General features: G+C 47.8%; 1 protein-coding gene across 2 annotated transcripts in view; it reads left to right on the forward strand.

Annotated features, from left to right (window-relative positions):
• Positions 1–13478, forward strand: part of LOC122560489 (uncharacterized protein C16orf96-like) — a 101740-nt gene that overhangs the window by 63953 nt on the left and 24309 nt on the right. For both annotated transcript variants that reach the window (XM_043711137.1, XM_043711138.1), the window contains exons 13-15: positions 2093–2182; positions 5903–6065; positions 12447–12546. In XM_043711137.1, coding sequence (XP_043567072.1) covers positions 2093–2182; positions 5903–6065; positions 12447–12546 — 353 coding nt within the window. The remainder of the gene's footprint in view (positions 1–2092; positions 2183–5902; positions 6066–12446; positions 12547–13478) is intronic.

Below are 13478 nucleotides of genomic sequence, written 5' to 3' on the forward strand. Positions count from 1 at the left end.
ACTCACCCATTGTACTCTATGCTACTTTCTCCCCATCCCCACCCTCCTCTCACTTATCTCTCCACCCTTCAGGCTCTCTGCCTCTATTCCTGATGAAGGGCTTTTGCCGGAAACGTCGATTTTCCTGCTACTTGGATGCTGCCTGAACTGCTGTGCTTTTCCAGCACCACTTTAATCTAGGCTCCATCAAACATGACAGTTAAAACTGCAATCCTCCTCTTTTCACAGTCTCCTTGGTTCAAAGCAGCATGTTCCCAGTTTTTATCCACAATCCAATATTATATTGGTCTGTACAATATCACCTCCTTGTTTCTTTCTGCAGTGGAATGAGTGAAGCTACATTAAGCCTGGGCACAGCCACTGGTTGTCCTTAATCATCTCCGATCCTACCTTGAGTCTAGATTCACTGATGGTTTGACTTTGAAAGCTCCATCCTTACTTCCAGCTGTCTGTATTGCATTTTCCATCCCTGTCTGTGCTATCTGTGTGACAGTCCTGTAACACCCTGAAGATAGCTGCACTCTGACCTCTTGTAATATCCCTACTATAAATTATCACCATTGGTTGTCAGACCGTTAGCTGTTCAGGTGCTGCATTCTAAAATTCCTTCCCTAAACCTTGGGCAGCACGCTGGCTCAGTAGTTAGCACTGCCGCCTCAGAGCAGTTGGGATGTGGGTTCAATTCCAGCCTTGGGTGATTGTGTGGCGTTTGCATTTTCTCCCCATGTCTGTGTGGTACTCAGGTTTCCATAGACCAAAGATGTGTGCGTTAGGTAAATTGGCCGTGCTAAATTGCCCATAGTCAGGCGAATGGATCTGGGTGAGATATTCTTCGGAGGGTCAGTGTGGATCTGTTGCGCCAAATGGCCTGTTTCCACACTAGGAATTCTAAATCTCGCTGCCTCTTTATCTTTCTTTCGACTTTAGATTACTTACAGTGTGGAAACAGGCCCTTTGGACCCACACCGACCCGCCGAAGCACAACCCAGCCATACATTTACCCCTTACCTAACACTACGGGCAGTTTAGCATGGCCAGTTCACCTGACCTGCACATCTTTGGACTGTGGGAGGAAACCGGAGCACCCGGAGGAAACCCACGCAGACACAGGGAGAATGTGCAAAATCCACGCAGAGAGTTGCCTGAGGCGGGAATTGAACCCGTGTCTCTGGCGCTGTGAGGCAGCAGTGCTAGCCACCGTGCCCCCTACTTAAGCAACTTGCCTTAATGTATGCCTTTAGCAGAACAAACAGAGCTTCAGGGAGTTAAGGAGGAAACTCTAGCACTGAGCCACAGAAAGTGATTTCAGTTAAAGTGACCCAAATCTCGATTGAATAGGTCATATAAAGGAGAAAACTCTGCTGCTTAAAATCTACCTCCTTGAACAAACTTTGGGTCAGTGGGCCTAATATCTCCTTGTGTGGCTCAGTGTCAAAGTTTGCTTCTGAGAAGTGGGTTGAGAGAACGTATTACTTTAAGGGCACAGCATGACGTCCTGACTCCATTTCTAATTTCTCTCGAATACAATCACCTTAATTCCTCAAGCGGAATCTGTTTTAATGTCGAACCCTCAGCCTGTTAGTTCTTCAATTTACCTTCCAATAATCATGCTGATGTATACCCTGGTCTAAGCATCCATTGTAACAGCACAACGTGCCAACGTATTTATACCTGTCAGTTTAAAGGTTGTACACTTGTATTTGGTGAATTGCTTCCTCCAACAAAAAAACTTAATCTTCTCCTTGGGTAGCACTGTCATAGACTAACTGTGCAACTAAAACATGCTGAAGATTTGCCCTCGTGTAATGGGCAATAGCTTAATTGTCTCAAATAAAATGTACACATCATTTCATCAGAACTTATTTCTTCATCTTTTACTGTTAGCTATAAACTGCCAAAATAAGTGATCTAATCTGCATATATACTTCCTGTTATAACCTCAGGACATTTAAAAGCGTTTTACAGTGAATTGAATCCAAGAGTTGCAGTGAGCTATTGTAATGTAGCAAATCAGATACACTTGATAAACTTTAAGATGGTGTTATATTACTAAAGAGCTAAACCTTTTCTTTCTGAAATTGTTGCCCTCCAGACAGCTTATCACAATCGCTGCCTCAGCCCTTCATCCGAGAGCCCGGCCCACTACAGCACCCGAGTTAGATTCTTCAAAACAGCAGAGAGGGTAAGAGCAGATAATGTGATCTCCACGACAGGAGCTGGGTTTGTATTGTGTTCTGTTGGCTTTTACTCAAAGACATCTTGAATGTTGTCTTCCTTTTCTTTATTTATTCATTTTGTGGGATATGGGCATTGCTGGCTGGGCCCAGCATTTATTGCCTGTCCCCAGTTGCCCTTGAGAAGGTGGGGCTGAACTGCCTTCGTGAACCGCTGCAGTCCACCTGCTGTGGGTTGACCCAAAATACCCTTCAGGAGAGAGCTCCAGGATTTTGACCCAGCGACAGTGAAGGAACGGTGATATGTTTCCAAGTCAGGATGGTCAGTGTCTTGGAGAGGAACTTACAGGTGGTGGTGTTTCCATGTACGTTTCGTTTTTAGATGCAAGTGGTCGTGGGTTTAGAAGGTGCTGTCTGATGATCTTTGGTAACTTTCTACAGTGCATCTTGTAGATGGTACACACTGCTGCTACTGAGTGTCGGTGGTGAAGGGAGTGAATGCTTGTGGATGTGGTGCCAATCAAGTGGGGGACTGCTTTGTCCTGGATGGTGTCGAGCTTCTTGAGTGTTGTTGGAACTGCCCCCATCCCGGCAAGTGGGGGGTATTCCATCACCCTCCTGACTTATGCCTTGGAGATGGTGGACAGGCTTTGGGGGAGTGAGGGAGTGGGCCAGGCATTTCCACTTCGGAGTTAAAGTATGAACATCTTGGATTGGTGTGAGGTCAGCCGCGGGACATGAAGAGTTTGCTCGAGAGATTGACCACCTTTTGGGGGTTCATTTCGTGTGCGAGTGAGTCTGATGGCGACTGAAGCAGCCAATCACGTGTAGCTGGCAGAGGGAAGCTGTTGTCTCTGCCAGCAGCACCTTCCAGGATGGAACATTCTGGCACCATACATAAGGCCACTGCCCCTTGGCTTCCCTTGTGATGGTCTGCAATCTTCCCACTTCACACCCTCTTGACCGAGCACACTGCCCCAAACCGTTTGGATCCATTAGGAGCGCCTGTTCCCCTCGGATGGGTGAGAAGGTAGCTCTGCGCTCAAACCCACGCTACCTGGGCCAGTGCTGCACAGAAGCTGTCTAGTGGGCACTGCTGGAGAATGAACAATCAATCTCCTGCTCTCCACAAGGGCACCTTCTCACTGCAGCCTCATCGGACCATCATTAGTCTGTCTAGCTCTGCCCCTGTGCAGTCCTCAGTGTATCCCAGGCGTGATGTTCCCTGAAGCGCTCACACTCTCAATCTCATGCTGCCAATCTGCGAACACGTCCTGGACACTGCAATCATTCACTCATCGAGTGGGTTGTGATTGCCCCCTGGTGGTGTCCTGCATGCTAATCTAGTCCTCACCCACAATCCCTCCTGCTATCTCAGTGCTCAATACAAAAGAGGCAAAAGCACACATCGATGAGGGGGTGAGATGGACATGCACTCCAGGAGCTTCATCTCCGGGCATTCCAGAGGTATCCTACCCCTCCGGCTCCCCTCTGCCAATGACAGTACCCACAGCGGCTCACACTGGGTTAGGGTACGCTTCCACGTGGTCAGGGGGCTCTCGACAGTCCAACTCCCTCAATGCCCTGAGCCCAAAAAGCGCAACCTGGTAGAGACTGGTACGCAGGCAGTGCCAGCTCCTGCTGCTGCTGCTGTCGGAGTTGCCCACCTCAGAAGTTTCTTTTGAGAAGCAAGATGCCCAAAGCCATGGCAGGCCTGACCAGTGCAATCTTGGTGTATCCTGCACGATTCTCTCAGACATCTGGGCTCCAGCTTTACCCAGGGAGAACCCATCACCTCGCAGTGCTCCCAGACCATCGAGTGGGAAGCTGCCACGTGGCGAAGGATGCAGTAAGAGGGTACCTTGCCCTGGGAACTGGGACCATTCCAGTGTACCCTTCCCAGAGGCAATGGTCAGCTTACCTGCTCTAAGCTTAAAGCTGAGTCTTTCTAACGTGCTCTTGATGTGATGGTGCTGCCAGCCACCACAATCCAACCCAAGCCCCTGCCATTCTTCCTGTTGTGTGGCGGGGACATCCAGTTGATGTATCTGGTCAACGTTAATCCCCAGGATGTGGGGGACTCAGTGATGGTAACACCATTGAATGTCAGGGGATGGTGGTGAGATTGTCTCTTACTGGAGATGGTCATAGCCTGGCATTTGTGTGGCGCGAATGTTACTTCTCAGCCCAAGCCTGGATATTGTCCAGATCTTGTTGCATTTGAACATGGACTGCTGAATGATTCTGAATATTGTGCAACTGTTGGTGAACATCCCCCACCTTCTGACCTTATGATGGCGGGAACGTCAGTGATGAGGCAGCTGAAGGTGGTTGGGCAATTTCTTGCACATTTCTGTATTTATATTATTCAAAGCCCAACTAGTGATTCCTGAATAATAATTTTTTTTAAAAGCCATCTACTGGAGGCAGTGAGTAGTAATGATAAATAATTCATATTGAAGGCATAAAGTTTTCATTTGTTGTTTTCATTTAGTACTTAGAGACTTCCTCAAACATTACCATGACCAGCATGGAAAGCACAAAGACTGCCAAACTGGTTTAATTAATGGGTATGATTTAGTGATGACGGGCATGCCTTGTAGCTGCTGCAGAATATGTATTCTCAAGATACCTCAAACGTTGAGAAATCTGCCCAGTTTGAACACGTCTAAGAGAATCCAGCCTGTCGATCTGTACTGGCAGTTACACTGCGTTGTCAGTAATGTACTCATTATCTTGCTGAGTAAGGCGATGAAAGGTTATTGATGATTTACAGGAATGCAGAGTTGAAATTAAACACAATTTAGCCACGGTTGTATTGAGTGGTGTAGCAGGTTTGAAGGACTGAGTGGCTTGTCCTTAAAAAATAAATTTCTCCATGTGGACATAGAGGTGGGTTAATAAGCAAAAAAGTTGACTCGATTGGGTGTCTCAGAGGCAGCTCTGCAAGTGGTGGTGCAATGACTAAACAGACACATGGCAATATCGATATCCAGTCCAAGCACAGTAGAGATTCAGCTCCCAGCGCAGGAATCTCAGGAGCAAAATGCTGCAGATTCTGGAATTCTGACTGATAAGCAGAAAGTGCTGGAAATTCTCAGCAGGGTTGGCAGCTCCTGTGGAGAGAGAAACAGAGTTAATGTATTGAGTTGACCTGGGTTCGATTCCAGCCTCGGGTGACTGTCCGCGTGGAGATTGCACGTTCTCCCTGTGTCTGCATGGGTTTCTGCTGGATGCTCTGGTTTCCTCCCACAATCCAAGGATGTGCAGGTTTGGCGGGTTGGCCACGCTTAATTGCCCCACCGCGTCCAGGGATGTGTAGGTTCGGTGCTTTAAGCCACGGGAAATGAAGGGTGACAGGGAAAGGGTAGGGGGATGGGTGTGGGTGGGATGCTGTTCGGAGGCTCGGTGGGGGCTTGTCTAGCCTGTTTCCACTCTGGCCTGTTTCTACACTGTAAAGGGCTCATGCCCGAAACATCGATTCTCCTGCTCCTTGGATGCTGCCTGACCTGCTGTGCTGTTCCAGCAATAAAGTTTCAACCATAGGCTGAGCCCTGTTGGGCGGCTGTGAGTGCCTGTGCCCTGGAAGTAACCTTTTTAAGTTGATGCAGTTACAAAGAAAAAAACTCGACAGAGTGGATTGTCTGCATCTCAAATGTTGATATTTTCACGGTATCCTGTTGAACATGCTGCATAACTAATTGCTGACTACGTCTGTCTCTCTGTAGGGCTCCGTATAACGAATATTATGAAAGCCAAGTTGCCCGGAATGCAAACCGACCCTGTGGAGGTGTTCATACTGTCACCGGCCCAGTCGGCAGGAGGAACAACCGAAATCTGAATCTTCAAACAGTTTATCAGTACGGCGACCCCAATCCAATGTACCGACGGGTAAATAACACGACTTCCACCTTGCTTTCCGCAGACACATTTAAGACACAGTGCCCTGATTTTATAACATAATCATGTATTTGTTTTTACAATTGTTACTGACGGTACGCTGTTGACTTTATTTAAAATGTTGCCTGACTAATGTTGACCAAAACCTTGACGTGATTTGCCCCATTGTAGAAGAGATGACCAAACGTCTCCCACCTTTTCACAGAATCCCTACAGTATGGAAGCAAGCCATTCAGTCCATCGAATTCACACCAACCCTTCGAAAAGCGTTCCCCCTCGGGCCCAACCCCCTCCCTGTAACCCCGCATTTCCCATGGCGATCCTAACTAGCTGGCACATCCGTGGACATTGTGGTTAATTGAGCATGGCCAATCCACCTAACCTGCACGTCACTGGACTGTGGGAGGAAACTGGAGCACCCAGAGGAAACTCACCCAGACATGGGGAGAATGTGCAAACTCCACACAGACCCTGGGTCCCTGGCGCTGTGAGGTAGCAGTGCTAACCACTGAGCTACTGTACAATCCCTTTGCTCACAGTGTTTTCTAATTTCATGTCGAATGATCCATCTGCAATTCTTTGACCAAGAGTCACCAGCCACCAGAAATAGTTTATCTTCACTGACAGCTTCACCTTAATATCTTGGAAATTTTAATCGTATCGTATCTTAAATTAGCTAAACTGCAGGGACTGTGTTGTGTAATCTCACTTTGTAGCACGTACCATTCTGCGAAATGTATACTGCACAAACTCTAAAGCCATTAAGAATTTCCAAAGGACTACTCCTTGGTTGTGGTATAGCCCAGGCTTTCTGCAGATGATGCTTCTGGGGCTCTAGGTGTTGTATTCCTCAAAACATAACGGCACGGTGACTCAGTGGTTAGCACTGCTGCCTCACAGCGCCAGAGACCCGGGTTCAATTCCCGCCTCAGGCGACTGACTGTGTGGAGTTTCTGCGTGGGTTTCCTCCGGGTGCTCCGGTTTCCTCCCACAGTCCAAAAATGTGCAGGTTAGGTGAATTGGCCATGCTGAATTGCCCGTAGTGTTAGGTGCAGAGGTAAATGTAGGGGAATGAGTCTGGGTGGTTGCGCTTCGGCGGGTCGGTGTGGACTTGTTGGGCCGAAGGGCCCGTTTCCACACTGTAAGTAATCTAAGTAAAGGCCACCAACCCAAGATAAATCAATAAAACAATTCAGAACAAAATCAGTGCAGAAAGGACCCGGGAGGTCAGGCAGCATCTGCAGAGGTAGAGAGAAACAGAGCATGTGCCTCTCACCCCTGCATGGCCCCTGTTCACAGAGAAGCAGAATAATAACAACTACTTACCCTCCTGCTGCCACTCCTCTCCAGATTAGGCCTCACCCAAGCTGCTGCTGGTCTCTGATGACCTGGCACACTAAGAATTGGACATTCTGATAGGCTGATACTCTTGCCTCTTAACAAGCTGGGAAGAGTGTGATCATAGAGCATAGAACATAGAAAAATACTGCACAGTACAGGCCCTTTGGCCCTCGATGTTGCGCCAATCCAAGCCCACCTAACCTACACTAGCCCACTATCCTTCATATGCCTATCCAATGCCCGTTTAAATGCCCATAAAGAGGGAGAGTCCACCACTGCTACTGGCAGGGCATTCCATGAACTCACGACTCGCTGAGTAAAGAACCTACCCCTAACATCTGTCCTATACCAACTCCCCCTTAATTTAAAGCTATGCCCCCTCATAATAGCTGACTCCATACGTGGAAAAAGATTCACACTGTCGACCCTATCTAAACCCCTAATCATCTTATACACCTCTATCAAGTAAACCCTAAACCTTCTTTTCTCCAATGAAAACAACCACAAGTGCCTCAGCCTTTCCTCATACAATCTTCCTACCATACCAGGCAACATCCTGGTAAACATCCTCTGCACCCGTTCCAGTGCCTCCACATCCTTCCTATAATATGGCGACCAAAACTGCACACAATACTCCAGATGCGGCCGCACCAGAGTCTTATACAACTGCAACATGACCTCAGTACTCAATTCCTCTACCAATAAAAGCCAGTACGCCATATACCTTCTTCACCACACTATTTACCACATCCTTCCTCACTGTCTACTACTCCTCCGACTTTCGTATCATCCGCAAACTTGCTCACCCAACCTTCTAGCCCCTCCTCCAGGTCATTTATAAAAATGACAAACAGCAATGGTCCCAAAACAGATCCTTGCGGAACACCGCTAGTGACGGCACTCCAAGATGAACCTTTACCATCAACTACTACCCTCTGTCTTCTTCCAGCCAGCCAACTCCTAATCCAAACCTCCAACTCACCCTTAATACCATACCTCCATATTTTTTGCAGTAGTGATCCCATGATGTCTCGCCAGTTGAGGGAGATAGGTTAGTCATCCCCACACTTGGAGAAAATATTGGTAAATCTCAGCCCTTTGGTCATCCTTTCTGCTAGTCACTGAAATCATAGAATCCCTACAGTGTGGAAGCAGGCCATTCGACCCATTGAGTCCACACCAATCCTCTGAAGAGCATCCAATCCAGACCCACTCTATCTCTGTAATTTCCCATGGCTGACCCACCTAATCTGCCCATCCCTGAACACTACAGGGCAGTTTAGCACAGAAAATCTACCCTAACCTGCACATCTTTGGACTGTTAGAGGAAACTAGAGCCTCCAGAGGAAACCCACGCAGTCCAACACCGGCTCCTCCACATTATTCTTGCATTGTAACAGCAGTTGGACGATGGAGCTTACCCTTAGCAATCCCCTGGTTAATGTTTGGCTAAGCTCAGCTGGATGGAGTCGTGGTTCTGGGCTCCAGTTTGCATTTTATAGGAATCACATTGTCCTTCATTGCTTGGAGTACAGGAGTTGGGACATCATGTTGAAGTTGCACAGGAATTGGTGAGGCCGCTTCTAGAGTACTGTGTACAGTTCTGGTCAGTCTGTTTTAAGAAGGATATTATTATACTGGAGAGGGTTCAAAAGAGATTTACCAGAATGTTGCTGGGAATGGAGGGTTTGAGTTTTCAGGAGAGGCTGGATAGGCTGGGCCTCTTTTCTACTGGAGCGTAGGAGGTTTATAAAATCAGGAGGGGCATAGATAAGGTGAATGGCAGGTGTTTTTTTCCCTAGTGTGGGGGATTTCAAGACTCGGGGCCGTATTTTTAAGGTGAGAGCAGGAAGATTTAAACAAGACATGGGTGGCACGGTGGTTAGCACTGCTGCCTCACAGCGCCAGAGACCCAGGTTCAATTCCCGCCTCAGGCGACTCTCTGTGTGGAGTTTGCACATTCTCCCCGTGTCTGCGCGTGGGTTTCCTCCGGGTGCTCCAGTTTCCTCCCACAGCCCAAAGATGTGCAGGTCAGGTGAATTGGCCATGCTAAATTGCCCATAGTGTTAGGTAAGGAGTAAGTGTGGGGGCATGGGTGGGTTGCACTTCAGCAGGTCGGTGTGGATTTGTTGGGCCGAAGGGCCTGTTTCCACGCTGTAATGTAATCTAAAAGACATGAGAGGCAAAGCTTTTTACACACAGTGTGTGGATTGAACTTCCAGGGAAAGTGATGGATGTTGGTGCAGTTACAACATTTAAAAGACATTTGAATAAGTTCATGAATAAGAAATGTTTGGAGAGATAAGGGCCTAGCACAGGAAGGTGGGACTAGTTTAGTTTGGGATTATGGTTGGCATGGTCCGGTTGGAACCAAAGGACCTGTTTCCGTGCAGTATGACTCTATGACTATGACTCTAACCTTTCAAAGTATGTTACTGGCACCATTTATGCTGTTACAGGTTGATGTAGATTAAATTCCCAGGGAGGTAGTGCCGTACTGGTAATGTCTCTACACTACTAATCCAGGTGACTAGGCTAATGCCCTGATGTCTCCTCTATGTTGGGGAGACTGGCCACCTTCTAGCAGAGCGCTTCAGAGAACATCTCCGAGACACCCACTCCAATCAACCCCACCACCCCATGGCTGAACATTTCCATTCTCCCTCCCACTCTGCCGAGGACATGCAGGTCCTGGGCCTCCTTCACCGCCGCTCCCTCACCACCCGACGCCTGGAGGAAGAACGCCTCATCTTCAGCCTCGGGACCCTTCAACCCCAGGGCATCAATGTGGGCTTCACCAGTTTCCTCATTTCCCCTCCCCCCACCTTCCAGCCCCACCCCCCTCCCATTTATCTCTCCACCCCCAAGGCTCCCAGCCTCATTCTTGATGAAGGGCTTTTCCCCAAAACGTCAATTTTCCCGCTCCTTGGACGCTGCCTGACCTGCTGTGCTTTTCCAGCACCACTCTAATCTAAACTCTAATCTCTAGCAACTGCAGTAACCACTTCTGCTAATGCCCTGGTGACACAGGTTCAAACCCCACCATGGCACCTGGTGGAATGTGAATTTGATTAATAAATAATTCGGCAAGACCATCAAATCAGTGCTGATTTGTCATAAAAACCCATCTGGTTCACTAATGTCCTTTAGGGGAGGAAATCTGCCATCCTTACCTGGTCTGGCCTCTGTCTGACTCCAGAGTCACAGAGACATGGTTAAGTCTCAACTAGCCTCTGAACTGACCGAGCAAGCCCTTAGTAACAATACCCACCTGACATTTAAGAGAGAGATTTGTAATAATAAGTTCATAATGTACTAGCCTTAATGACAGCAACATCTAGACATCAAGTGAATTTTGCCTTCAATAGTGTGACCAATGTATAAATTATTTTTACCAGTCTGTTTGGACATGTTATTCTACACCTGCAAGGCAGGTGGGACTTAACCCAGATCTTCTGGCCAGAGATGCAGGCTCTGCCACTGCACTAGCACTGCTGCCTCACAGCACCAGGGTCCCAGGTTCGATTCCAACCTCGGACGACTGTGCAGGTCAGGTGAATTGGCCATGCTAAATTGCCCTGAGTGTTAGGTGCATTAGTCAGAGGGAAATGGGTCTGGGTGGGTTACTCTTTGGCGGGTCGGTGTGGACTGGTTGGGCCGAAGGGCCTGTTTCCACACTGTAGGGAATCAAACCTAATCTAATCTAATCTTACTGTGTGAGAGATAATATTGAAATGCTTCTCCAATGATTGTTAATTAACTTGTGACTCGTTTATATTTTCCAAACTTTACCCAATGAGAACATAGTTTGAAATAGAGTACACTCTGTTAGTTTGGCAAATATTATAAGTTTCAACACACACCATCTTGTGGAGAAATAACACATCATAGAATCCCTACAGTCTGGAAACAGGCCATTTCGACTATAATGAACCTCAGAACAGGTTCCCAACCAGACCCACATTCTACCCTCAAACCTATGTTTCATGTGGCCAACCCACACAGCCTGCAGACTATGGGTAGTTTAGTACGGCGGTCCTGGGCCTCCTTCACTGCCGCTCCCTCACCACCAGACGCCTGGAGGAAGAACGCCTCATCTTCCGCCTCGGAACACTTCAACCCCAGGGCATCAATGTGGACTTCAACAGCTTCCTCATTTCCCCTTCCCCCACCTCATCCTAGTTTCAAACTTCCAGCTCAGCACTGTCCCCTTGACCTGTCCGGACTTGTCCTACCTGCCTAGCTCCTTTTCCACATATCCACTCCACCCTCTCCTCCCTGACCTATCACCTTCATCTCCTCCCCCACTCACCTATTGTACTCTATGCTACTCTCTCCCCACCCCCACCCTCCTCTAGCTTATCTCTCCACGCTTCAGGCTCTCTGCCTTTATTCCTGATGAAGGGCTTTTGCCCGAAACGTCGATTTTGCTGCTCGTCGGATGCTGCCTGAACTGCTGTGCTCTTCCAGCACCACTGATCCAGAATCTGGTTTCCAGCGTCTGCAGTCATTGTTTTTACCCAGTTTAGTACGGCCAGTCCACCTAACCCACACATCTTTGGACCGTGGGAGGGAACCCACGCAGACGTGCAGACTCCACACTGACAGTCGCCTGAGGGTGGAATCAAACCCGGGATTCCCAGTGCTGTGAGGCAACAGTGCTAACCACTGAGCCACTGTGCCACCAACCTCTCATTACGATTTTCAAGCTGATAAGACTGATGACGGTGAAAGCAGTTCATTCTTTCTTGCCGATTTGCCTGTTTCCAGGCTGTAGGGATTCTATGATATGTTACTTTTCCACAAGATGGTGTGTGTTGAAACTTATAATATTTGCCAAACATTTTGGAAATAATCTAACGTTAAAAAAAAATACTGTGGGCAACAGAATTTCGCAGTTATGTTAAAACAAAAACAGTTTGCCACAATTCTGAATTTGTAGTATTTTCTTAAGGCTGGGCCTTTGTTTTGGAGCCACTGAATTAATAAGGTTTAATTGTTGATTTGTATTTTTTCCAAATCTGTTTCCAGGAAGAGGTAGAACTTCAGGGGATAGACGGTGTCATGTACAAAGGTCGGCTAGACCCCAAACTTCCAACTATACATCAGATGCAAGATGAGGAGCCCTTAGGTAGAAGCTTATTTCTCTCTGCTTCCTACAGTCTGATAGCTGTCTGCTGGGAGATGCCATCAGTAAATGTTTTTGAATTCATTATACTCCGTGTACAGTATGTGACGAGCCAATTCGAACCCATGAAGTTGCACGTCCCAATTGGTGAATTTCTTTTATTCCTTTGTGGGACACGGGCATTGCTGGCTGGTCCAGCATTTATTGCCCCGTCCCTAGTTGCCCCTTGAGAAGGTGGTGGTGAGCTGCCTTCTTGAACCGCTACAGTCTACCTGCTGTAGTTTGACCCAAAATGCCATTAGGAAGAGAATTCCAGGACTTTGCCTCAGCAACAGTGAATTGACAGCGATATATTTCCAAATCAGGATGGTGAGTGGCTTGGAGGTGAACTTACAGATGGTGATATTCCCATGTATCTGCTGCCCTTGCCCTTCTAGATAGAAGTGGTTGTGGGTTTGGAAGGTGTTGTCTAAGGATCTTTGGTGAATTTCTGCAGTGCATCTTGTAGGTGATACACACCATTGCTACTGAGTGACAGTGGTGGAGGGAGTGGATGTGGTGCCAATCAAGCGGCCTGCTTTATCCTGGATGGTACCAAGCTTCTTAAGTGGAGCTTCATCTATTCAGACAAGTGGGAAACCTTCCGTCTTACTCCTGACTTGTGCCTTGTGGATGGTGGACAAGCTTTGGGGAGTCAGGAAGTATGTTGCTTGGTACAGTATTCCTAGCCGAAAATGTGTTGCTGGAAAAGCGCAGCAGGTCAGGCAGCATCCAAGGAGCAGGAGAATCGACGTTTCGGGCATAAGCCCTTCTTCAGGAATGAGGAAAGTGTGTCCAGCAGGCTAAGATAAAAGGTAGGGAGGAGGGTCTTGGGGAAGGGGCGTTGGAAATGCAATAGGTGGAAGGAGGTCAAGGTGAGGGTAATAGGCTGGAGT

The sequence above is a fragment of the Chiloscyllium plagiosum genome, chromosome 21, assembly GCF_004010195.1.
Source record: "Chiloscyllium plagiosum isolate BGI_BamShark_2017 chromosome 21, ASM401019v2, whole genome shotgun sequence".
In the NCBI taxonomy this organism is placed as follows: domain Eukaryota; kingdom Metazoa; phylum Chordata; class Chondrichthyes; order Orectolobiformes; family Hemiscylliidae; genus Chiloscyllium; species Chiloscyllium plagiosum.